The 27,500-nt window shown below is 43.0% G+C and overlaps 3 protein-coding genes across 3 annotated transcripts in view; 2 read left to right on the plus strand and 1 right to left on the minus strand.

The window, feature by feature from the left end:
• Positions 1-27,500, minus strand: part of LOC133621298 (snaclec 6-like) — a 92,371-nt gene that overhangs the window by 22,131 nt on the left and 42,740 nt on the right. The window lies entirely within an intron of this gene.
• The window catches only part of LOC133621437 (uncharacterized), a 52,303-nt gene continuing 25,812 nt past the window's right edge, over positions 1,010-27,500 (plus strand). The window contains exons 1-8 of the mRNA XM_072915630.1: positions 1,010-1,212; positions 2,419-2,521; positions 2,814-2,917; positions 3,000-3,260; positions 3,360-3,453; positions 3,551-3,618; positions 3,717-3,875; positions 4,383-4,476. Of these exons, the coding sequence (XP_072771731.1) occupies positions 2,419-2,521; positions 2,814-2,917; positions 3,000-3,260; positions 3,360-3,453; positions 3,551-3,618; positions 3,717-3,875; positions 4,383-4,476 (883 nt within the window). The 5' untranslated portion in view covers positions 1,010-1,212. The remainder of the gene's footprint in view (positions 1,213-2,418; positions 2,522-2,813; positions 2,918-2,999; positions 3,261-3,359; positions 3,454-3,550; positions 3,619-3,716; positions 3,876-4,382; positions 4,477-27,500) is intronic.
• LOC133608199 (uncharacterized) lies at positions 7,262-18,244 on the plus strand. Its single transcript, XM_072915657.1, has 2 exons — positions 7,262-7,580; positions 8,065-18,244. The coding sequence occupies exon 2, from the start codon at positions 8,077-8,079 to the stop codon at positions 18,127-18,129; it is 10,053 nt and encodes a 3,350-aa protein (XP_072771758.1). The 5' UTR covers positions 7,262-7,580; positions 8,065-8,076; the 3' UTR covers positions 18,130-18,244.

Genomic DNA, 27,500 nt, shown 5'->3' on the forward strand with positions numbered 1-27,500 from the left:
GCTTACGCGCTTAATTCAATACTCGCCGTCATTCCGGGTGGATTGACAAAAGACCTCCAGCCGCTAGATATTGGTGTCAACAGGGCATTCGAAGCTAGACTGCTAACTGCGTGGGAACAATGGAAGACAGAAGGCGAACACACCTTCACTAAGACGAGGAGGCAGCGCCAGGCGACGCCAACATCTGCCAGTGGATCGTAAATTTGCCCAACTTTTCACTTCGGACACCGAAGACGAAGGATTTACGAATGAAGAATAACTTCAGAAAGTGAGCGCTATGTTTATTTTGTGTGTTGTGACATTAACGTTCGAGCAACATTATGTTGCTATTGCTCTGCACTATTTTGAATTTTACTATGTTTGTGATTGCACATTTGCGTACATTTTGGGAGTGAACAGAGTTGTTAGAACGCTGGTTTTTAATATATTATTAAAGTTTGACTGACCTATCTGACTGTTTTTTTGACATTCCATTTAGCGCAGCGTAGGCGCGGCTTATAGTCCGGGGCGGCTTATTGGTGGACAAAGTTATGAAATATGCCATTCATTGAAGGTGCGGCTAATAATCCGGTGCGCCTTATAGTGCGGAAAATACGGTACATCATTTCTGTTGTTATGATGTCAGGTTTGGGACAGGTGTGATGCTGGTGTGGCCACAGTGTGCACGTCTGATGTTGCTCACATGTGCTCCACTGAATGCTCAGGGAGTTTGTGCGTTTGCTCACAAAAATGCAAAATTACAGCGTACATTGCCGACTAACCCCGGTTTTTCTGTCGCGTATATGCCGTGTGTGTTTACAGCAACTGCTTTCTGATCATTCTTTTTTTTACAAGAATATGCTGCTGATGTTCAGTAGCAGTACTGAAGTCATGTGAGTGTTAATGCTGCTATAATATGATGTCTTTTTGTGGTTTACCTGTGTTACTACCCTTTTGAAAGTGCAAGGTTATAGAAATATACACAATTTGCTGTTAAATACAACCTATGTCTATTCTTTGATTCCAGGTTGTGATTCCAGGTTGTGTGCACTGCTTCTGGTGAATTCTTTCAGAGTTGTGAGCACAACAATTGACCAACACGCATATACATAACAGATATACATAAATTATTCACACAGACACACTCACTAAAATACCACACAGACACACTCACTAAAATACCACACAGACACACTCACTGGACACACTTCCCATCACATAGTTCCTGCTAAGGTGAGTGTGATTTATTTTATTTATTGAAATGGCGAGGGAAAAAACACTGTCATAACCAGTGTTTGGTTAGTTACTGGTTACAGTTACTATTTACTTTATTTCAAATCTAACTCAGTTACTAACTCTGTTAATTACACCAAAAAGTTATGCGTTCCTGTGACAAGTAACTGTTTAGTTACCCCCCCCCCCATTAATGCCCTTTTAGCCTTCATTTCTGTACTGTTATTGCACTGGAGAATTATATACTCTGTTGATCAACTTGACATGCATTTGCATCACTGAACTCTGCCAAGCAATGTGGTCTACATACAACACACAAAGACTAAGATATGTTTCAAAAGGCTAATTTATTTCAGGCCACAACATATTTACTCAATAATTTTAAATAGCTGCAACATAATGACACTTTAACTCTTAAGTAGATAGGATCTTTGCTCCTAGACACAACTTACATTTTACTAAAATGTTCTTTTCTTTGTGCTCAACAAAAGACAAGTAGTGACAATGTTAAGACACTCGACTTCTGCCTTCAACCTTAATGTCATGTTAGTTATGAGAGGTGTGTGTGTGTGTGTGTGTGTGTGTGTGTGTGTGTCCCTTTATGGTATGACAGCATGTGAGGTGAGGGACGTCAGTGAGTGAGTGGGCGAGAAAGGTGAGGGTGTGCGTGCAGGTGCTCTAGCTTGGTGGATGGCTGCGTCCAATAAAGTCACAAAGTTGCAACAAACCGCCGGCCTCGTCTTTCGCCCTCAGCTGTAAAGACCCACTTCCGGGTAAAGTGAAGGTTGTTAGCCCCGAAGTACATAGGCCCTGGAGGAACATCTCCCCTGCGCCTCTCAACTACGGTCTGGGAGTCCCCCGCCCCCACCCACAGAAAGCACGCCTCTTCTTTTCCACCGCAGCACTGCTATAAAACACACTCCGATCTTCTGTTTCTATCCGATACTACATAAAAAAAATAACGTTAAATAACCAGTAACGCATCATGTAGTAATGGTAACTGAGTTACTCAATATACAAAATAACGCATTACATTACCAGTTACCGCCGAAACTAACGGCGTTACAGTAACGTGTTACTTTGTAACGCGTTAGTCCCAACACTGGTCATAACCCTATGTGGAAGAACGTTGACAACGTTTCACTCTGATCTTTGTGTTTTCTTTGCTACAATTTAACAGCTCTCTTTGTGTGTGTATCTGTTTAGATGCCGCGTGCCAAGGGCCACAGGCGGGCACTAGCCGCCAGGACAAAGTTGGCAGAGCGGCAGTCATCGCCCCCCATGCCTCCTGTGCCCGAGTTCGTCGCTCGTAAGTCTTGCACAGCTTATCGTATGCTTAATAGCAGGGGTGTCCAAAGTGTGGCCCACAGGTCGTTTTTTTACGGCCCCACGGCTCATTTTAAAAATACGATTGAAAAAAAATTATAAACATTAAAAGTGGTATTTAAAGAGCAAACTGGTGAAATGTAACAAGAAACTGTAGCACTTTTTACTCTAATCACACAAAGCTGCCATGTAGGCTGTTCATTCTGCTTTAAAGGTACTCTTCACATGTAGATGAGCATGTGTTTAATACACAATTTCGTCTCTTCATTACATAGGGCGCGGCACTGGGTTCCGCCACCGCGTGCGGAGGTGGCCGACTTCGGACCTGACTGGCCGTCAGGTGAAGTTTGTCCCTCCAGCTTTCGCCCCGGAGAAGAAGGTACCATTTCTTCTTTCGTCAAGACTGAGTTGTTAGTCATGGTTCTTGTGTCTGTTCTAAAGCAAAGTGTTTGTTTTTTCAGACTGTCTTCGTCATCGGCGACTCCCACCTGAGGGGCCTGGTGGATGGGGACGTCGCCTTACCCAAGGTACCTCTCTCTTTTTCTTTTCTGTCTGTTCCAGGTGCAGGTGCAGCTGACTTGAGGAAAGAGGTGGGGCGCCTGGAGTTCCCGTGGACCCCGGATGTCGTCTGCGTGCTGGCCCCGAGCAACGACCTGGACCGTGGCAATGCGGCGGTGGAGTTCGGCGCGCTCCTGACCAGAGTCCGCAGCCGCTGGCCCAAGGTGCGTTTGTTTTAACTTTTTGTTGTATATTGCTGTTTACAGCAGCCTGTGTTTTTTTTTATTGTATTTTTAGCCATAAATGTGATAAAATGTCTGTAGGTGTTTGTTCTGGACTTCCCCCCGCGTCTGAACAAACCCGTGGGCCTGCAGGATCTGCTGCGTCAGGAGCACCACCGCGTCGCAGCACGCATGGGTACGTTCATGCTTTCATCTTTGCGCTGGCACAATTGTAGCTTTCACAGCAAATTCAAAGTATGCAAGTATAATGACTTTCCTTAAATCTGGATCAGGTCTCCCATTCGTGGCTGTGACCAGCAGCTTCCTGCTGGATCGGTTGGAGCTGTGGTGTTATGACGGCGTAAGTACAGCAACTGTACAGTTGTTATGACAGCCTATTTGCTTTCTGTGGTGTTGGATACACTTATGGAGCCAATGTGTTCTGTATCTGTTATTCAGGTGCACCTCAGCGACACAGGTGGCTCGCCCATCCTGGTGGAGCTGTTGTGCGACGCTGCGCTCACCCTGTTCGCACCCGATCCCCCTGCACCTCCTTCCCCTGGTCTGAAGGACTGCCTGGATCCCCGGACGTGGCCCAGGGTTGGACAGGAGGGAGAGGTAATGTGTTGCTGTGGGCTGCTGTCTGTATTTTACAGCTGTTTTTTGTTTTTGTTACTTTTTTATTTATGATAATACATTTTGTATGATGACATAACTAACGGCTCTATAGTTTATGATATACTTTAACAGTGCACATTTTCTTAAGACGAGGCCTCCTTGTAAGAAAGAACAAAATAAAGGAGTGAGTGACAGGTGTTGCTGATTTTACAGCTAAAACAGTCATGTTTTTTGACAGCTTTTTGATGTTATCTTATGCTAAGTATAAGCCTAGTTTTGCTTTTATTTAGTTGTCACAAACATCAAAATTAAAACAGTTAATGTTTTGTTGGAGTGTGTTAAGCATGTCTCTTAACGAGTTGGCTGAAACCTTTAGAAAAGTTGCCACAGTTTGGCTATGGTTTGCTCAGAAACTTTTCTCATTCTGTATTATTTTAATAAACTAAGTGCCAATTTTTTTGGTAGATCACAATGGTAACCGTGTTATACTGCACTTTTCCTGTTTAGATGGCCTGCATCACTGCATCTGCTGTTCTTTGGAGGAAGATGGCAGAGCGGCAGTCATGGACCCCCATGCCTCCTGTCCCCGAGTTGGTCGCTCGTAAGTTTTGAACAGCTTATCATATGCGTTATAGCATGGGTGTCAAAAGTGCGGCCCGGGGGCCATTTGCCGCCCTCAGATAATTTTTTTACGGCCCCACGACACATTTCAAAATTACCATTGGGGGGAGGGAAACAAACATTAAAGGTGGTATTTAAAGAGCAAACAGGTCTGAAGTTGATCTCGAGAATATTGTGTTAAAAGTAAACAGTAAAAACAACACAATTTATTATTTATTTTTTTAACACTAATGAGTAGGACCCTTTTGTATTCCCTAAAATTTTAGTGTGATTAGTTTTTAAGTGTCATTGCTCAAATTAACATCATTACAATCTCTGTTATGAGTTATTGCCCTTTTTAAGGCTCTATTATTATATAATCTCAAATATCCTACTTACAAATTTTATTGGGTGAAAATATTGCATATTTTGTTTTTTTCATTAAATACATTTTTCTTTGACAAAAATAGCATACAATTTCTTTCTTTAAAATATGTTATATTGATAGATAGACCTAATGTTTATCTAGAGCAGGGGTGTGACCAAAGAGCGGCCCGGGGGCCTTTTGCGGCACCCAGCTCATTTGTAAACGGCCCCACGGCACATTTTAAAAATACGATTGGAAAAATAATTACTAAACATTTAAACTGGTATTTAAAGAGCTACCCGGTGAAATGTAACAAGAAAATGTCGCTATGTTTAATCACACAAAGCTGCCATGTAGGCTGTTTCTTTCTTTAAAAAATAATAATGAATCCTAATCTGTCATTATTAATTATTTAACTATTCAGAGCTCCAATTACGTCACATTAAATATTTTGAGATATTTTTTGGGGAAAATGTTGCATATTTTGCTTGCCATGTAAAAAAATATAGCTGTTTTTTTTTTTTTTTAAGAAGGTCCTAAAACAAACTTACCAAATACATAAACAAACATAAAACTTATAATTGACAGAGATTTGAAGTTGATCTCGAGATTGTGTTAAAAGTAAACACTTTAATGAGTAGGACCCTTTTGGATCCCCTACTATTTTAGTGTGATTAGTTTTTAAGTGTCATTGTTCAAATAATAATAATTAATTATAATCTCTGGTGTTATAAGTTATTGACCTTTTTATGGCTCTATTATATAATCTCAAATATCCCACTTAAAATTTTTTTTATGGAATTATTGCATATTTTGTGTTTTCTCATTAAAAAAGGGTTTTCTTTGACAAAACAGAGCATACTATTTAAATCTATAACAATTGTTATATTGACCTACTGTTGATCTACAGATTTAAAAACTTGACGAATAACAAATACTTTACTGAATAACGACACATTTTCTAGATTTTCTGGACAATATCCCTTTGTGGTCCCTGGGATCAAGCCTGAGTAGAAGCCTAAATGTATATTTTTTATACATGTATTGCTTTTTTAAATAATTAATATCAAAATGGCCCCTGCTAGCTTTGATTTTTCTATGTGCGGCCCTCAGTGAAAAAATTTTGGACAACCATGCTTTATAGGTACTCTTCACATGTAGATGAGCATGTGTTTAACATACAATTTCTTATCTTCATGCTGACACAGGTGGCTCGCCCATCCTGGTGGGGCCTGCGCCTCCTTCCCCTTGGTGGACGTCGCCACATGCCCTGGTGACGAGGCCAGACCCCCTGCCCCGTCGGCGCCCAGATCCCCGGAGGTGGACAACGGTTGGACGGGAGGGAAAGGTAATGTGTTGCTGTGGGTCGCTGTCTATTTTAGAGCCGTTTTCACTTATTTTGTTTTTGTTTATTTTTTAATTATGATAATATATTTTGTACAATTAATTAAACAACGGCTCTATAGTTTATGATGTACTTTAACAGTGTACATTTTTATAAGATGAGGCCTCCTTACAAGACAGGACAACATAGCACAGTGAGTGACAGGTGTTGCTGATTAACCGGCAAAAACTGTCATGATTCAGACACCTTTTTGATGTTATATTATGCCTACCCCCCCCCCCCACCCCCCCACAGAGGGGGTAGGTTACCCACATATGCAGTCCTCTCCAAGGTTTCTCATAGTCATTCACATCAACGGGCACCCCTTTGAGACACTTGTGATTTAGGGCTATAGAAATATTCATTGATTGCTTGATTGACGTATAAGCCTAGTTTAGATGACATTTGGTTGTCACTGTCATCAAAAGACAACAAAAATAGTTTGTTTTATTGGAGTGTGTTAAGCATGTCTCTTCTTATTAACGAGTTGTCTGAAACCTTTACAAACGTTGCCACAGTCTCTGGCTATTGTTTGCTCACAAACATTTCTCATTCTGTATACATAAAATTAACTATGTTACTTTCTTTTTTTTTATGTTTGGAAGGCTGGAACACAGCCGGTGCTACAGTCCCTTCCCATCCCGTCCAACCCTGTGTGGTTCAGCAGTCCTATGTTGGATGCCATGGAGGAGTTCGCTCCTTCCTCTGACTCCCACTGCACTGCTGTCCCACCACCTGGCCAGGTAATGTGTGTCATAAACTTCTTTCTACATATAGTGTCAATAACGAATCTAAGACACTGATGTATAATACATGTGTATACAACACTTTCTCTGTGTAATAATTCATTCATCCATCTTCTACTGCTTATCCGGGCTTGGGTCGCGGGGGCAGCAGCCCAATCAGGGAAGCCCAAACTTCCCCCTCCTCAACCACTTCCACCTGTTCTTCCTGGGGGATCCCGAGGTGCTCCCAAGCCTGCTGAGAGACATTGTCTCTTCAGTCTGTCCTGGGTCTTCCTCGTGGTCTCCTACCGGTGGTACATGTCCTGAACACCAACAGCATGGCGTCCTAATAAAATGCCCAAGCCATTTTACAACTGCTATTACTATTACCATTATTACCACTAGTTGTTAATCAAATGTTGGGACATTTTTGAGTATGTGATACATAATTGTCAAATATCCAATAAAGTACTCATTAAGTAGACAGCCTCTATTAATTTTTCTTTTCATTTCTATAGGCTTCTCCTGGGAGGTGTCGTCGGAGACCTGTGGCCGTCAAGCGCGCCGGACGGAGGGAGTTCACTCCTTCCTCTGACTCCGACTGCATTGCTGTCCCACCACCTGGCCAGGTAATGTGTGTCATAAACTTCTTTCTACGTATAGTGTCAATAATGAATCGTAAGACACTGATGTATAATACATGTGTATACAACACTTTCTCTGTGTAATAATCCATTCATCCATCTTCTACTGCTATTCCTGGCTTGGGTCGTGGGGGAAGCAGCCCAATCAGGGAACCCCAAACTTCCCTCTCCTCAGCCACTTCTGCATGCTCTTCCCGAGGCGCTCTCAGGCCTGCTGAGAGACATAGTCTCTTCAGCGTGTCCTGGGTCTTCCTCGTGGTCTCCTACCGGTGGTACATGTCCTGAACACCTCAACAGCAAGGCGTCCTAATAAAATGCCACAGCCATTTTACAACTGTTATTATTAGTACCAGTAGTTGTTAATCAAATGTTGGGAAATTTTTGAGTATGTGATACATAATTGTAAAATTTCCAATAAAGTATGCCATAAGTAGACAGCCCCTATACATTTTTCTTTTCTTTTCTATAGGCTTCTCCTGGGATGCGTCGTCGGAGACCTGTGGCTGTCAGCCGCGCCGGACGGAGGGAGCAGGTTGGTGTCACCGTTTCTCCCTTACATTTTCAGGTGCCTGCGGTCTGTGGGGAGCCAACGGTCATCAGGGAGGAGCCTGCTGTCCAGGAGGAAACCCAGGTGCCGCTGCAGGTCTCCACAGATAAGGTTGCTTCTTTTCCTCTACCTAGTGATAGTGGTACTGTTAGTGTTAGTGAACCTCAGTCCGTCTGTGGTCGTGTGGCAATGGTTGCGAGGGATTGTCGGGGAATTAGGTTAACTAAGGTTGTGCGCGGATCTTTTCACCAGGGGGATAGCAGGTTTAGTTACGGAGGGATGCAGTGCATGGCCATTGCTGCAAGTAGTATAGCTAAGCATGTGGTGAAAAGCGTGTTTTCGTGGGAGACACTGGAGCTCGATCACATTCTGTATTCCGGCGATGAATTTTACAGTAGTTTGCGCAACCTGGGTATTTTTAGCCATCCGTCGCATTTTTTGTCCGTGCCGGATCTACCTAGTAATGTAGTTATTGACGAGCAGTTGTTTAGTTTTCATTTTAGTCAACACCCAGTATCTGGTGCTGTGGGTGTTGAGCAGGAAAACGGTCCCTTTGTGACTCTGCGTAATGGATTAGAGGGAATTTTCAGGCAGTACAGCATGTGTCTGCTGACACTGGTAACGTCTACATCTGCCATCATCTGTGAGGATGGACAGTTCGCTGTGGTCGACAGTCACTCACGTAGTAGCTGTGGCCTGGTAGATCACAACGGTACCAGTGTAATACTGCACTTTTCCTGTTTAGATGACCTGCATCACTACATCTGTTGTTTGGCTGACGCTCTCAGTCCAGGGCCGCAGCCTTTTGAGCTGTGTGGCGTTAGGGTTAGTGTAGGTGCAAGTCCAGCGTTGTCTGGAGCTTCTGTAGAGGGTTGCATCTTTGAGATGAACACTGCTGCAGCACCTGAGCTTAATGACATCAAAGGTGATTGTGCCACCACCTCCTTGTTTGAGAGTGATGCAGGTCAAGCTGTGAGCCACGCACAATCCGGTGTTTCTGTGGAGAGTGGCTTCATAGAGATGAGCACTGCTTCGGCACCGGGATTTACTGACCTTGAAAAAAATTCTTCAACCTCATCTGTGTGTCAGACTGGGGCTGGTGTTGAAGCGAGCCCAGCACTGTCTGGTGCTTCTGTTCTCACTTTTTTAAGTGAAGTTAGCAGTGGCTCAACAGCAGAATTTGTTGCCGCTGATGGCAAAAAGCGTAAGATTTTGTCCCGTGAACGCATGTCTAAACAATCAAAGCTTTTTGATAGCGTTATAGTAAACTCTGATGTAGTGTTTATCACTGCATCAGAGAGTGGGAAATTGTTTTTCCGTCCCCTCGCTGATGATGTTTGTAGGGCTTTGTGTAGTCAATTACAAGTAGATTTTATGAAAGTCGGTGGTCTGGTGCATAGAGATGTGGGCTACTTAGGTGTTCCCTGCCTTAGTGAGAAAATAGTTCCGGATGGGAACTGCTTTTTCAGAGCTGTTTCTCAGGCTGTCAGTGGTTCACAGAAGAACCATCGTAAGATTAGACTGGCTGCCTGTAGAGAGCTAGAAAATAATGAGGCTAGGTATCGGGGTCTTTTGAGGAGCGAGATGTCGCTTTTAGAATACATCAAGCAGTCCAGGATGAAGTGTGTCAGGACTTGGGCCACAGAGGTTGAAATCCAGGCCACTGCAGATTATTTAGGCATTGACATTTTTACATTTCATGATGGTCGTTGGCTAAGGTATCGTTGCAGCAGTAAGTGTTTGTCAACGGACTGCATTTACTTGGATAATGTTGGGGGCCAGCATTTTGAGTACGTTGTTTGTGTTTTAAAGCCTGGACTGCAAAGTTGTCATGGTTATTGTAAATTAGGCAGGGATATAGGCTGTAGTACCAGGTCTTCAGTGAAAGATGGAGCGGGGCACCCATACCGGGAGTCGACCCTAGGCCGCCTGGGTGATGTCCAGGAGGAAGCCCAGGTGCCGCTGCAGGTCTTCACAGATAAGGTTGCTTCTTTTCCTCCCCCTAGTGGTAGTGTTAGTGAACCTCAGTCTGTCCGCCGTCATGTGGCAATGGTCGAGACGGATTGTCGGGGAATTAGGTTAGCTAAGGTTGTGCGCGGATCTTTTCACCAGGGGGATAGCAGGTTTAGTTACGGAGGGATGCAATGCATGGCAATTGCTGCAAGTAGTATAGCTAAGCATGTGGTGAAAAGTGTGTTTTCTTGGGAGACACAGGATCTCGATCGCATCCTGTATTCCGGCGATGAATTTTACTGTAGTATGCGCAACCTGGGTATTTTCAGCCATCCGTCGCATTTTTTGTCCGTGCCGGATCTACCTAGTAATGTAGTTATTGACGAGCAGTTGTTTAGTTTCCAGTTTAGTCAACACCCAGCATCAGGTGCTGTGGGTGTTGAGCAGGAAAACGGTCCCTTTGTGACTCTGCGTAATGGATTAGAGGGAATTTTCAGGCAGTACAGCATGTGTCTGCTGACACTGGTAACGTCTACATCTGCCATCATCTGTGAGGATGGACAGTTTGCTGTGATTGACAGTCACTCACGTAGTAGCTGTGGCCTGGTAGATCACAATGGTACCAGTGTAATACTGCACTTTTCCTGTTTAGATGACCTGCATCACTACATCTGTTGTTTGGCTGACGCTCTCAGTCCAGGGCCTAAGCCTTTTGAGCTGTGTGGCGTTAGGGTTAGTGTAGGTGCAAGTCCAGCGTTGTCTGGAGCTTCTGTAGAGAGTTGCATCTTTGAGATGAACACTGCTGCAGCACCTAAGCTTAGTGACATCAATGTTTGTGCAACCACCTCCTTGTTTGAGAGTGATGCAGGTCCAGCTGTGAGCCACCCACAATCCGGTGTTTCTGTGGAGAGTGGCTTCATAGAGATGAGCACTGCTCCGGCACCAGGATTTAGTGACCTTGAAAAAGATTTTGCAGCCCCATCTGTGTGTCAGAGTGGGGCTGGTGTTGAAGCGAGCCCAGCACTGTCTGGCGCTTCTGTTCTCACTTTAAGTGAAGTTAGCAGTGGCTCAACAGCAGCATTTGTTGCCACTGATGGCAAAAAGCGTACGATTTTTTCTGGTGAACGCATGTCCATACAATCCAAGCGTTTTGATAGCGTTCCAGTCAACTCTGATGTAGTGTTTGTCTCTGCATCTGAGATAGACAAACTGTTTTTCCGTCCCCTTGGTGATGACGTTTGTAGGGCTTTGTGTAGTCAATTAAAAGTAGATTTTATGAAAGTCGGTGCTCTGGTGCATAGAGAGGTGTGCTACTTAGGTGCTCCCTGCCTTAGCGAGAAAATAGTTCCGGATGGGAACTGCTTTTTCAGAGCTGTTTCTCAGGCTGTCAGTGGTTCACAGAAGAACCATCGTAAGATTAGACTGGCAGCCTGTAGAGAGTTAGAAAATAATGAGGCTAGGTATCGGGGTCTTTTGAGGAGCGAGATGTCTCTTTTAGAGTACATCAAGCAGTCCAGGATGAAGTGTGTCAAGACTTGGGCCACAGAGGTTGAAATCCAGGCCACTGCAGATTATTTAGGCATTGACATTTTCACATTTCATGATGGTCGTTGGCTAAAGTATCGTTGCAGCAGTAAGTGTTTGTCAGCGGACTGCATTTACTTGGAGAATGTCGGGGGCCAGCATTTTGAGTATGTTGTTTGTGTTTTAAAGCCTGGACTGCAAAGTTGTCATGGTTATTGTAAATTAGGCAGGGATATAGGCCGTAGCACTAGGTCTTCAGTGACAAATGGAGCGGGGCTGGCAGTAGATGGGATAGATTGTAAAGGTAAAGATTTTATAGAGGTTGTAGAGGGCAGTACAATAAGTAGGGATTCTAATGCGACAAAGTATTTAAAGCGTAAGAAAAGACTGCAGGATACATTTAATGTTTGCCGTCGAGAGAGACGTGCCCTGCTTTATAGGAAAATGTATAGTGAGGACTTGAACTTCAGGGAGAGCTATACATCACGAAGTTTAGACAAATACAGATGTAGCTTTGCGCACAGGAACAGGGTGAAAACACGCATGGTAGGGCAGTACAGTTACAATTTGGATTACAGGAACAGGGTTAAGGCACGCACAGTTGGAAAGTACAGAGACAATTTGGATCACAGAATCATGGTTATAGCACGCAGTGTCGCGAAATACCGTCAAAATATTACGCACAGGTACAGTGTTAAAACACACAGTGTTGGGAAGTACAGGAAGAATTTACAACACAGAGACCGGGTTAAAGCTGGCAGTGTCGGCAAATATAAACAGAATTTAGAACATAAAGATAGGATTAAAGCACGCAGTGTAGAAAAGTACATGATCAATGTAGAACATAAAGATAGGATTAAAGCACGCAGTGTAGAAAAGTACATGATCAATGTAGAACATAAAGATAGGATTAAAGCACGCAGTGTAGAAAAGTACATGATCAATGTAGAACATAAAGATAGGATTAAAGCACGCAGTGTAGAAAAGTACATGATCAATGTAGAACACAGAGACAGGGTTAAACTAGGCAGCAAAAGGCAGTATAGTGTTAGTTTAAAACATAGGCAGCAAGTAATAGCTAGTGTACAGCTGAGTCGGAAGCAGAGGCTGGAGAGGTCTGTAGATTTTGGTTTTGTCATGGATAGTTTTTTGGATAAGGTTAGACACGGACCGGATTTCGTGTGTAGTGTTTGTCATAGGCTACAGTTTAAATATCAGGTGCTGCGCTGTGAGAAGGAAGTATATGCAGCACGTTTAGCAACGGCAGGCATTGCAAATAATTGCATTAGTGAGCATTATCTGCATAGTTGTGATGATAAGTGTGTTGAGCCCTGTCCCATTGTTGAGTCCAGAGGTCAGTTGTGGATTTGTTTTACTTGTCATAGTAAGATCAGTAAAGGTCAATTCCCAGCTGAATGTTGGAACAATAACTTAGCTGTACACCCCATTCCTCCAGAACTGGGATGTCTGAATAGCTTAGAGCAGCACCTGTTAGCTTTACGCATCCCTTTTATGAAGGCGTTGGCGTTGCCTAAGGGTGGTCAGAATGGTGTACATGGGCCTGTTACTTGTGTTCCGGCCAACATTGTACAAACCACCAATGTGTTGCCGCGGTCCAGTACGGAGGGGTCTCTGCTTCAAGTTAAGTTAAAGCGGAAATTAACCTACAAAGGACACTACGAGTATCAATTTGTTGACTCGTGGCGTGTCAGGCGTGCTATAGATTACTTAAAGAGAACTAATGTCTTGTATAAAGACATTGAGTTCAACGAGGAATGGTCAAATGATTTTTGTAGGGAGGAAGAGGTTGTTGTAGAGGCTGGTCAGGGTAAGCAGGTTGTTGTTGACACACAGTCCAGTGAGGATGAGGCTGTAGAGCAGGAAATTGGGGCAGAAGAGGAATCCGAAGACATAGTACAAGATGAAATGTTACATGACAGACAACAGCACTGCATGTTTCAGGACACTTGTCTTATGCCTGTTGATATCGGTCAGGAAGCATTAGATCAGTATTTTGCGGATGTTGTATGTCTGGCCCCCGCGGAAGGTAATAGTCCGGTTAGAATGCTTTCTGACAAATTAAATGAGGCGAAGTGTTTCCCTGTGCTGTTTCCGACGAGCACAAATACATTCCACACCCGCCGCACGCATCGCTTAACATTGTCGCGCTACTTTAATAATCGGATAATGCACGCCGACGGCCGTTTTGCGCACAATGTGGAATACATATTCTTTAGCCAGTATATGTCCGAATTACACCAAGTGATAAGTAGTATTTCGGTCGCCATGCGTAAAGGTAAGGGGGGTCAGCATTCTCAGCGGATTTCCCCGGGCATGCTCAAAGACGACGAGTCTCTGAAGCGCTTGCTACAGTTCGATGATGGTTTTCGTTTCCTTCGGCCCATTCGCGGGACGCCAGCTTTTTGGTCTTCCGTTCAGAAAGACCTTTTGGCTTGTGTCCGCCAATTGGGGATTCCTACATGGTTCTGCTCTTTTTCTTCTGCTGATTTGCGCTGGCAAAATCTCCTTGCCAGCATCCTGAGACAGGAAGGCAGACAGCAGACAGTAGAACAGTTAGAGTGGGCCGATAGGTGCGAGCTGTTGCGTCGCAACCCGGTCACAGCCGCGAGGATGTTTGACTACAGGTGGCACTGTTTTTTGAAGGAAGTACTCATGTCCCCATCTCAACCAGTTGGCAAGATTGTAGATTTCTTTTATCGCATTGAGTTCCAGCAGCGTGGGTCCCCCCATGTTCATGCGCTGTTTTGGATTGAGGGAGCTCCCCAAATTTATAAAAACACAGATGTAGAAGTTGCAGAGTTTGTTGATAAATATGTGACATGTGAGCTACCCTCTGGCGATGACACACTATTGGAAGTTGTGTCATCCGTTCAAACGCATTCAAAACGGCATTCAAAGTCATGTCGTAAAAATAAAACGGTATGTCGTTTCAATTTTCCTAAACCCATCTCTGCACGCACGTTCATCTGCAAAATCAAAGAATGTGTTTGTCCTAAAAAGGGAACGGGGACAGAGGGTGATCGCACTTCAGAAAACAGGCCAAAGTGCACCTGTTTTGACGATGAGGGAAGGAAGATGCCAAAGGAGGTTGCGAAGATGTTTATGGAGAGAGTAAAGAATGCCATGGGGAGGGAGGAGCCTTTTGGTAGTGTAGAAGAGTTGTTTGCCAGTGTGGGCATCAACCAGGAAGTCTTTGAGCTCGCTTATAGGCGGCTGGAGACTAAGAATAAGGTGGTTTATAGGCGAGGGGTAAACGACACCTGGGTTAACCAGTATAATAGGAATCTATTGAAGTGTTGGAACGCTAACATGGACATTAGCTTTGTCACTGACGCCTACGCAGTCATCATATACATCATAAAGTACATCACAAAATCAGAGACCGAAATGGGTCTGTTATTGAGCAATGCCCTTAAGGAAGCAAATAAACTAGGAAATCTCTCTGCTAAAGACGCTCTAAAGAAACTGGGCAGTGTATATTTACACAACAGAGATGTCTGCGCTCAGGAGGCAGTGTATAGGCTAATGAGCATGCATTTGAAAGAATGTTCCAGGAAGGTCGTGTTTATTCCAACAGGGAATAACATTGTGCGGATGAGTTTACCCCTCAGTGTGTTGTTGCAAAGGGCTTCCTCAGAGGGCCTTAGGTCCGAAAACATGTGGATGACAAGCATTGTCGAGAGGTATAAGAACAGGCCCGATAGTGTCGTGTTTGAGGATATGTGCATAGCCACGTTTTGTTCGGAGTATCGTATTCTCAGCCAGAATGAAAACTCGGACAATAAAATCGAACTTCAAGGGGGTTTAGGGTTCGTCTTGCGCAGAACACGAACGCAGTTTGCCGTCGTTCGCTACATGCGGTTCAAATTGGAGAAACAGGAGGAAGCCCACTTTCAGAGTTTGCTGCAGTTGTTCCTTCCTTATAGAACTGATTTAGAGCTCAAGCCGGAAGGCTTTGAGTTCTACAAACAGTTCCACGAGGAAGGTAATGTGACGTCGGCTGGCGGGACCGAGCGGCCAGTGCGAGACGTCGTCGATGAAAACAGGGCAAAGTTTGAAGTGGACTGTCCTCGATTAGAGCGTGCGCAGGAGATTGCGGACATGTTGGGCGGTGTCGACGAGGATGCGTGGGGGGACCTTTGTCCTGAACAGCAAGTCGAACACATGGAATGTTTAGAGGAGAGGCGGCTGCAGCAGCAGGGGGAAATTAGGGACGAGCAGCTAGTTGAATTGGAGGAAAATGTCCCCGATTTGTTTGTTGGTGGTAAACAAGTAGCTACAATCGAGAGAAACACCAACATTTTGCCTAGAAGGGAGGGTTTAGCTCTGGTCCATTCTCTCAATGAGACGCAGAGGAGCATTTTTGATAGGATTAGGAAATGGTGCCTAGAAAAGGTGATGGGAAAAACCCCAGAACCTTTCCATGTGTTCGTAACTGGTGGGGCAGGTACTGGAAAAAGCCATTTGATTAGAGCTATCCAGTACGAGGCAGGGAGACTATTGTCGCGTCTGTACCAACCGGATGAAACCTGCGTACTCTTAACTGCTCCCACAGGCATCGCTGCATACAGTTTACATGCAGCCACAATTCACCACACCTTTAGTATTGGCATGCAGGTTAGTTTACCGTATATCCCTCTGGGTGAAGATAAGATCAACTCCTTGAGGGCTCAATTTGGTCACCTACAAATTCTAATCATTGACGAAATCAGTATGGTAGATCATCATCTTTTAGCTTATGTGCATGGCCGGTTAAGGCAAATTAAACAGACGGGGGACTTTTCTCCATTTGGCAACGTTAGTGTTGTAGCTGTTGGTGACTTTTATCAGTTGCCGCCCGTTAAAGGGAGGCCGCTGTACACCTGTCAGGTGGGTGTGGACCTCTGGTGTCATTTCACAAAGGTAGAACTAAAAACAGTTGTGAGGCAAAAAGATAGTGTCTTTTCTGAGCTGCTAAATAGACTTAGAGTTCGGTCAAAGGAAACCCCCTTATCGCAAAGCGACGTCGATATCCTCAAGTCTCGGGAGACGGGGGAACAGAGCGCTGCTTTGCATATTTATCCCACGAATATGCAAGCCAGCGAGCATAATCTGAAGCGGTTATTCGCAACCTGTCCAGATTATGTTACAATTGAGGCCCAAGATTTTATTAACAGCAGGAAGACGGGTGAATTAGAGCGCGTGGTCGGGCATCACGGTAAAACGTCGTACACGTGTTTGGCCAAGAGTTTGTGTTTAGCTCCGGAAGCACGTGTCATGCTTTGTAAAAATGTTGCTGTGGCAGACGGTCTGGTCAATGGCGCATGTGGAACGGTGACTTATATTCAATTTGGAGCAGATGAAGACTTCCCCCTCGTAGTCTATGTCAAATTTGATGATCCTAAGATAGGCTCACAAAGGAGAAAGGAACGTTCCCATGCTGCTGTAGAATGCCCGCATTCTACTGCCATTGACCCCGTGGAGGATTCGGCGACAAAACGCGGCGGTTTGCGTCGTCAGTTTCCTCTTAAACTCGCGTGGGCCTGCACTGTTCACAAAGTGCAAGGTCTAACTGTCGACGAGGCTGTCGTGTGTTTACACAAGATTTTTGCAGCTGGCCAGGCGTATGTCGCCCTCAGTCGTGTTAGGGATATATCCGGCCTTGTGATTACAGATTTTGAGGAAAAGGCCATTTACTGCAAGCACACCGTCAAGGGGGCATTGGATAGCATGCCCCCATTCCTACTTGAACAGCCACAGCCTTCATTAGAAACTCCCTGTTTCTCTGTGTATTTGCTTAACGTCCAAAATTTACGTTGCCACGTCGCTCATTTGGTGTCTTGTACGCAGCATTTACAGCCTACCTGTATTGCTGTCACAGAGACGTGGCTCAGTGCACAATCCTCAACAGACTGTGTCCAAATAGAGGGATACACTTTCCACAGTCGTCCTCGAGCCTTGTGTTACAGCAGCAATGATGTCAAATTATCTGAGATTAGAGATCTCGAACATGGCGGAGTGGGATTATATGTTGTAGATAATTCGGACTGTGAGATTCTGCAGGTGCCCGATTTAAATCTGGAGTGCTTGGTGTGCCTGTTTACCAAAGAGAACCTTTTGATGGCAGTAATTTATCGTCCGCCATGTTATCCAATTTCACTTTTTAAATCCAATCTGGTTAAATTACTTGATTGTGTAAATCCCATCAGTAACACAATTGCTATAATGGGCGATTTTAATGAAGACCTCCTCAAACATTCATCAATTTCTAAATTAATGGGCCAAAATGGATTTTGCCAGCATGTAACACAAGAGACTACAGAGAGTGGGACATTAATTGACCACGTTTATGTCAAAACAACACAGTATGCTGTGGATTGTGCAGTGGTGTCCACTTATTTCAGTGACCACGAAGCCATCCTGTGTGGTTTTCGTGGTCAAGATGAAGGTGATACGTTTGATTTGGATGTCTTGTTTGCAGATAGTTTTGCTGACGAAGAGGGTCCCTAAACATCATCACAACCGTCAACCCCCAAAATGGATTAACTTGCTGGAATACAAAAGACCATATAACATGCATGTGAAAAAGTGCAATATATTTATCTGTACAGTAACGTAATCTATTTATTTATTATACATATTTTTATATATTTTTATATATTTATTTATTTATACATGCACCTTATTGCATTTTTATCCTGCACTGACAGGGAAAACTTCTAGTTTGTAGATGATAATGTATTACTAGATTTGATGTAGAAATGTTTTAGTTCGGTGTTAGTATATCTTGTTGCCATGTCTTGTGAGCATGTTTTCTTTAGTTATGTTGTGTTTCTTTATAACGCCACTGGTTCCTGTTTTTTCACCCTCTTGTTTTGTTTCCCTGTCAACTCATTAGTTGCACCTGTTTCACGTTTTGGACTCAAGCACCTGTCTCCATGTCATTATTTACGCCTGGTTTTTCTGTTGGTCCTTCTGGTGTCGTCGTTGATTTTTTTCATGCTGTTTCATGCAATAACTCTGCTCTTCTCATGCTGCATGTCTTTTGTTGATTCATAGCCACAGTTAGCGACTTTTGTTTCATGTCTATAGTTGAGGCTATGTGTTACTTTTTTTGTCTCCGCCTTGTGCGCGCCTTTTCTTTGCACCCTTACCTTCACGCCACGTACCGTCACTTCACTTTGCATGCCGGAATAACATACCTCAACCCCAGTCCTCGCTATGTCCCTGGTTTTTCTGTTGGTCCTTATGGTGTCGTCGAATTTTTTCCTGCTCTGTTCATGCTGTTCCATGCAATACGTCTGCTCTTCTCATGCTGCATGCCTTACCAAGTAAGTTTTTTTTTTTTTTTTCATAGCCACAGTTAGCGAGTTTTGTTTCATGTCTATAGTTGAGGCTAAGTGTTAGGTTTTTTTTTTCCTTGCCTTGTGCGCACCTTTTCTTTGCACCCTTACCTTCACGCCACGTCCCGTCACCTTCCTTTGCATGCTGGAATAACATACCTCAACCCCAGTCTTTGCTATGTCCCTGGTTTTTCTCTTGGTCCTTATGGTGTCGTCGCTTTTTTCCTGCTCTGTTCTTGCTGGGTTTGCATGCCGCTTTGCATGGCTTTGCATGCCTGGGGGACAATGGATCAGCGTTCACGTCGCGTCCCCTGTCAGTACCCACGTTCACCGGGGGAAACCAATGATCCTACCTGTACATGTTTATATTCTCTCAGGGACTGTTGTTTGCTTGTCTTGTTTGTATGGGGTTTAAATGTACAGATGCCGGGATACAGACAAGGTAGGTAATGTGCAGGTAATGATATATTGACTGGGTGACGGCAGGAAGCACCAGCGTGACCCGAGGTTGTAGAGCAAGTAGAGATAGAAATATATATATATAAATATTACTACTAATACTATAGCTGCTGCTAATACACATATTAATAACATAATACTACAATAGCTGCTATTACTATCACTACTAATAATAATAATACACAAAAGCTGCTGCTGCTGCTGCTGCTACTACTACAATTACTATCACTACCAATGCTACAAATGCTAATTTTACTATTACGACTACTTAAATTGCGGATGTTACTAATAATACTTATTTGACTACAATAGCTGCTGCTACTACTACTATTACATTTACGACTACTACTAATAATACAGTTGCGGTTGTTAATAATTATACTACAATTACTACTACTAATGCTGCTGTTACTAATACTACAAATACAATAACTGTTGATACTATTACAATTACTGCTAATAATAACACTACAATTTGTACGCCTACTAACCACAATGCTGCACTTATTACTACAAATGCTGATGTTACTAATACTAAAAATACTACAATGGTATGTCAGACTTAGCTTTGTCGTGGGTTAACTCTTATCTTACTGACAGGATGCAATGCGTCTCCCATAATAATGTGACCTCAGACTATGTTAAGGTAACGTGCGGAGTTCCTCAGGGTTCGGTTCTTGGCCCTGCACGCCAGGCGACATCATACGCAAATACAGTGTTAGTTTTCATTGTTATGCTGATGACAGCCAACTCTACATGCCCCTAAAGCTGACCTACACGCTGGATTGTAGTCAGCTGGAGGCGTGTCTTAATGAAATTAAACTATGGATATCCGCTAACTTCTTGTAACTCAACGCCAAGAAAACGGAAATGCTGATTATCGGTCCTGCTAAACACCGATATTTATTTAATAATACCACCTTAACATTTGACAACCAAACAATTACACAAGGCGAATCAGTAAAGCATCTGGGTATTATCTTCCACCCAACACTCTCCTTTGAGTCACACATTGACAGTGTTACTAAGACGGCCTTCTTTCATCTCCGTAATATCGCAAAAATTCGTTCTATTTTATCCACTAGCGACGCTGAGATCATTATTCATGCGTTCGTTGTATTGTACCATATGTCCCGGCAAGAAATCTGCGTTCAAAGAACTCCGGCTTATTAGTGATTCCCAGAGCCTAAAAAAAGTCTGCGGGCTATACAGCGGTTTTTATTCGGGCTCCAGTACTATGGAATGCCCTCCCGGTAACAATTACAGATGCTACCTCAGTAGAAGCATTTAAGTCCCATCTTAAAACTCATTTGTATACTCTAGCCTTTAAATAGACCCCCCTTTAGACCAGCTGATCTGCCGTTTCTTTTCTTTGCTCCTCTGCTCCCCTCGCGGGGGGCACAGGTCCGGTGGCCATGGATGAAGTGCTGGCTGTCCAGAGTCGGGACCCCGGGGTGGACCGCTCGCCTGTGCATCGGCTGGCAACATCTCTGTGCTGCTGACCCGTCTCCGCTCGGGATGGTGTCCTGTTGGCCCCACTATGGACTGGACTCTTACTATTATGTTGGATCCATTATGGACTACACTCTCACAATATTATGTCACACCCACTCGACATTCATTGCATTCAATCTCCCCTAGAGGGGGGGGGGTTACCCACATATGCGGTCCTCTCCAAGGTTTCTCATAGTCATTCACATCGACGTCGCACTGGGGTGAGTTTTTCCTTGCCATTATGTGGGCTTTGTACCGAGGATGTCGTTGTGGCTTGTGCAGCCCTTTGAGACACTTGTGTTTTAGGGCTATATAAATAAACATTGATTGATTGATACTACTATTACAATTACTGCTAAGAATAACACTATTAGTACGCCTACTAACCACTATGCTGCACTTACTACTACAAATGCTGCTGTTACTAATACTAAAAATACTACAATAACTGCTGCTAATACTAATACTACCATTACAACTACTGCCAATAGTAATATTACTACACCTACTACTCACAATACTACAATTACTACTACAAATGCTGTTACTAATACTACAAATACAATAACTGTTGCTAATACTACTATTACAATTACTGCTATTAATAATACTACAATTACTTCTTCTACTAATGATACTACTATTACAATTACTGCTAATAGTCATACTACAATTACTACGACTACAAATCATAATACTACAATTACTACTACTAACAATAATAATACTATAACTACTAACAATAGTGATACTATAACTACTACTAATAATACAATTATTACTAATACCAAAACTACTAGTTTTACTACTAGTATTACAGCTATAACTACTACCAATACGAATGTTGTCGATACATGAAACAAAAACCTATGTAGGTCTCAATTAGACCTACATTTCATTTATTGACAACCCCCGGCTAAAATCAACACAAAGTTTGCTATTCCCCCTCTAAAAAAAAGTTGGGTCAAAACTGTCAACCTTTTTCCAAACATTTTCTCCTCTGCGCGCGTTTCAGATGCAGAGCAAGTAGGTAATGTGCAGGTGAAGATATGTTGAATGGGTACAGGCAGGAAGCACCTGCCAAATACGCGGGCCCGACCAACGCTGCTTGCAGCTTTAATTGGTCTTGTTCTTTATATTTATTCTTCCGCCGCCTCTTTGAGCACTAATTTGACCCACTTAACATGCTTCAAAACTCACCAAATTTGACCCACACATCAGGACCTGCGAAAATTGCCTTTTTTATAAAAAAGGAACCTCAAAAATTAAATTTGCGCTCTAGCGCCCCCTATAAAAACAAAAAAAGTACACTGCCTGTAACTCCCACTAGGAAGGTCGGAAAAACATGAAACAAAAACCTCTATGTAGGTCTGACTTAGACCTAGCTTTCATAATTGTACATTGTCGGGCTAAAATCTACAGGAAGTTGGCAATTCCCCCTTCAAGACAAAAAAGTACTAAAAACAGTCACTTTTGCCTCTTTGACCTGTAATTTGACCCCCTTAACATGCTTCAAAACTCACCGAACTGAACACACACATCAGGACTGGCTAAAACTGTGATCTAATGAAAAAACCTAACCCCAAATCTAAACATTGTGCTCTACAGCAATTTTTTTATAAAACGGACAAATAACTGCTCCTCGGAAGAAAAAAAGGACAAAACTGCCTGTAACTCCCACTGGGAAGGTCCGACAGACATGAAACAAAAACCTCTCCGTAGGTCTCACTTAGACCTACATTTCATAAATTGACAACCCCCAGCAAAAATCTACAGGATGTTTGCTATTCCCCCTTCAAAACAATTTTTTTGTTAAAACCGGTCACCTTCCTTCAAAAACTATCTCCTCTGAGCGCGTTTGTCCTTTCGCCTTCAAAATCACACAGGAGAGAGATTAAACCCTTGTGCATAGAATAACAGAAGCGTTTTGTGATACCTGCTCCGGTTTTGATTTTATGACCCTTCAAAGACCCGCTGCACTGATGCTCCTGCGGTGCTGTTTTTCTAAGATGGCTGCTCAAAAGCAGGAAGCACCAACGTGCCCACACAATGCAGACAAGGTAGGTACACTAGACAAAAGTCTTGGGACACTTCAGACTACAAGTAGACAAAAGTATTGGGACACTTAGGACTAGCACCTGCCAAAGACGCGGGCCCGAACAACGCTGCTTGCAGCTTTAATTGGTCTTGTTCTTTATATTTATTCTTCCGCCGCCTCTTTGAGCACTAATTTGACCCACTTAACATGCTTCAAAACTCACCAAATTTGACCCACACATCAGGACCTGAGAAAATTGCCTTTTTTATAATAAACGAACCTCAAAAATTAAAATTGCGCTCTAGCGCCCCCTATAAAAACAAAAAAAGTACACTGCCTGTAACTCCCACTAGGAAGGTCGGAAAAACATGAAACAAAATCCTCTATGTAGGTCTGACTTACACCTAGCTTTCATAATTGGACATTGTCGGGCTAAAATCTACAGGAAGTTGGCAATTCCCCCTTCAAGACAAATAATTACTAAAAACAGTCACTTTTGCCTCTTTCAGCTGTAATTTCACCCCCTTAACATGCTTCAAAACTCACCAAACTTAACACACACATCAGGACTGGCTAAAACTATGATCTCATGAAAAAACCTAACCCCAAATCTAAAAATTGTGCTCTACAGCAATTTTTTTATAAAACGGACAAAAACCTGCTCCTCGCAAGACAAAAACTACACAACTGCCTGTAACTCCCACTGGGAAGGTCGGAGAGACATAAAACAAAAATCTCTATGTAGGTCTCTCTTAGACCTACATTTCATTAATTGACAATCCCCAGCAATAATCAACAGGAAATTTTCTATTCCCCCTTCAAAACAACATTTTTGTTAAAACCGGTCACCTTCCTTCAAAATCTATCTCCTCTGAGTGCGTTTGTCGTTTCGCCTTCAAAATAACACAGGAGAGAGATTAAACCCTTGTGCATAGAATAACAGAACCGTTTTGTGATACCTGCTCCGGTTTTGATTTTATGACCCTTATAAGACCCGCTGCACTGATGCTCCTGCGGTGCTGTTTTCTTAAGATGGCTGCTCAAAAGCAGGAAGCACCAACGTGCCCACACAATGCAGACAAGGTAGGTACACTAGACAAAAGTCTTGGGACACTTCAGACTAAAAGTAGACAAAAGTATTGGGACACTTAGGACTAGCACCTGCCAAATACGCGGGCCCGTCCAACGCTGCTTGCAGCTTTAATTAGGGCCCGCAGTGGCCCATTGCAAAAGGACTCCCACAGGGAGTCCTTATGCAATGGGACATAAGGACCTATTGTTATTCTAGTGTTTTATTATTCTTTATTATTATTATTCCGCCGCCTCTTTGAACACTAATTTGACCCACTCAACATGCTTCAAAACTCACCATATTTGACACACTCATCAGGACCTGCGGAAATTGTCTTTTGATAAAAAAAACGAACCCCAAAAATCAAAATTGAGCTCTAGCGCCCCCTAGGAAAAAAAAAAAACAGACTGCCTGTAACTCCCACTAGGAAGGTCGGAGAGACATGAAACAAAAACCTCTATGTAGGTCTGACTTAGACCTAGTTCTCATAATTGTATGTCTTCGGGCTAAAATCAACAGGAAGTTGCCAATTCCCCCTTCAATACAAAAAAGTACTAAAAACAGTCACTTTTGCCTCTTTGAGCTGTAATTTGACCCCCTTAACATGCTTCAAAACTCACCAAACTGAACACACACATCAGGACTGGCTAAAACTGTGCTCTAATGAAAAAACCTAACCCCAAATCCAAAAATTGTGCTCTACAGCAATTTTTGAATAAAAATGATAAAAAACTGCTCCTAGGCAGAAAAAAATTACAAAACTGCCTGTAACTCCCACTGGGAAGGTCGGAGAGACATGAAACAAAAACCTCTATGTAGGTCTCACTTAGACCTACATTTCATAAATTGACAACCCCCAGCAAAAATAAACAGGATGTTTGCTATTCCCCCTTCAAAACAATTTTTTTGGAAAAACCGGTCACCTTCCTTCAAAAACTATCTCCTCTGAGCACGTTTGTCCTTTCGGCTTCAAAATAACACAGGAGAGAGATTAAACCCTTGTGCATAGATTAACAGAAGCGTTTTGTGATACCTGCTCCGGTTTTGATTTTATGACCCTTCAAAGACCCGCTGCACTGATGCTCCTGCGGTGCTGTTTTTCTAAGATGGCTGCTTAAAAGCAGGAAGCACCAACGTGCCCACACAATGCAGACAAGGTAGGTACACTAGACAAAAGTCTTGGGACACTTATGACTAAAAGTACACAAAAGTATTGGGACACTTAGGACTAGCACCTGCCAAATACGCGGGCCCGTCCAACGCTGCTTGCAGCTTTAATTATTATTATTTTTCTTCCGCCGCCTCTTCGAACACTAATTTGACCCACTCAACATGCTTCAAAACTCACCATTTTTGACACACTTATCAGGACCTGCGAAAATTGTCTTTTGATAAAAAAACCGAACCCCAAAAATCAAAATTGCGCTCTAGCGCCCCCTAGGAAAAAAAAAAAACAGACTGCCTGTAACTCCCACTAGGAAGGTCGGAGAGACATGAAACAAAAACCTCTATGTAGGTCTGACTTAGACCTACTTCTCATAATTGTATGTCTTCGGGCTAAAATCACCAGGAAGTTGGCAATTCCCCCTTCAAGACAAAAAAGTACCAAAAACAGTCACTTTTGCCTCTTTGAGCTATAATTTGACCCCCTTAACATGCTTCAAAACTCACCAAACTTAACACACACATCAGGACTGGCTAAAACTGTGATCTAATGAAAAAACCTAACCCCAAATCCAAAAATTGTGCTCTACAGCAATTTTTTAATAAAACTGACAAAAAACTGCTCCTCGGAAGACAAAAAACTACAAAACTGCCTGTAACTCCCACTGGGAAGGTCGGAGAGACATGAAACAAAAATCTCTATGTAGGTCTTACTTAGACCTACATTTCATAAATTGACAACCCCCAGCAAAAATCTACTGGAAATTTTCTATTCCCCCTTCAATACAACATTTATGTTAAAACCGGTCACCTTCCTTCAAAATCTATCTCCTCTGAGTGCGTTTGTCGTTTCGCCTTCAAACTAACACAGGTGAGAGATTAAACCCTTGTGATTAAAAGTATAGATGGGATTCGTAATACCTGCTCCGGTTTTGATTTTATGACCCTTCAAAGACCCGCTGCACTGATGCTCCTGCGGTGCTGTTTTTTCAAGATGGCTGCTTCAAAGCAGGAAGCACTAACGTGCCCACACAATGCAGACAAGGTAGGTACACTAGACAAAAGTCTTGGGACACTTCAGACTACAAGTAGACAAAAGTATTGGGACACTTATGACCATCACTGGACAACAGTATTGGGACAAAACCACCACAAATAGATGCCTGTCTTGTTGGACTTGTTCTTTATAATTATTCTTCCGCCGCCTCTTTGAGCACTAATTTGACCCACTTAACATGCTTCCAAACTCACCAAATTTGACCCACACATCAGGACCTGCGAAAATTGCCTTTTTTTTCATAAACGAACCTCAAAAATTAAAATTGCGCTCTAGCGCCCCCTATAAAAACACAAAAAGTACACTGCCTGTAACTCCCACTAGGAAGGTCGGAGAGACATGAAAAAAATACTGCTATGTAGGTCTGACTTAGACCTACATTTTATAATTGTACATCTTCGGGCTACAATCAACAGGAAGTTGGCAATTCCCCCTTCAAGACAAAAAAGTACTAAAAAAAGTCACTTTTGCCTCTTTGAGCTGTAATTTTACCCCCTTAACATGCTTCAAAACTCACCAAATTTTACCCACACATCAGGACCTGCGAAAATTGCCTTTTTTAAAGAAAACGAACCTCTAATTTTAAAATTGCGCTCTAGCGCCCCCTATAACAACACAAAAAGTACACTGCCTGTAACTCCCACTAGGAAGGTCGGAGAGACATGAAAAAAATACTGCTATGTAGGTCTGACTTAGACCTACATTTTATAATTGTACATCTTCGGGCTACAATCAACAGGAAGTTGGCAATTCCCCCTTCAAGACAAAAAAGTACTAAAAAAAGTCACTTTTGCCTCTTTGAGCTGTAATTTTACCCCCTTAACATGCTTCAAAACTCACCATTTTTGACACACTTATCAGGACCTGCGAAAATTGTCTTTTGATAAAAAAACCGAACCCCAAAAATCTAAATTGCGCTCTAGCGCCCCCTAGGAAAAAAAAAAAACAGACTGCCTGTAACTCCCACTAGGAAGGTCGGAGAGACATGAAACAAAAACCTCTAGGTAGGTCTGACTTAGACCTACTTCTCATAATTGTATGTCTTCGGGCTAAAATCACCAGGAAGTTGGCAATTCCCCCTTCAAGACAAAAAAGTACCAAAAACAGTCACTTTTGCCTCTTTGAGCTATAATTTTACCCCCTTAACATGCTTCAAAACTCACCAAACTTAACACACACATCAGGACTGGCTAAAACTGTGATCTAATGAAAAAACCTAACCCCAAATCCAAAAATTGTGCTCTACAGCAATTT

This window comes from Nerophis lumbriciformis, linkage group LG21, assembly GCF_033978685.3.
Source record: "Nerophis lumbriciformis linkage group LG21, RoL_Nlum_v2.1, whole genome shotgun sequence".
Taxonomy (NCBI): domain Eukaryota; kingdom Metazoa; phylum Chordata; class Actinopteri; order Syngnathiformes; family Syngnathidae; genus Nerophis; species Nerophis lumbriciformis.

What these genes read in the sequence shown, in the direction of transcription:
- LOC133608199 (XM_072915657.1), top strand. Translation starts at nt 8,077, where the DNA reads ATGCGTCGTCGGAGACCTGTGGCTGTCAGCCGCGCCGGACGGAGGGAG.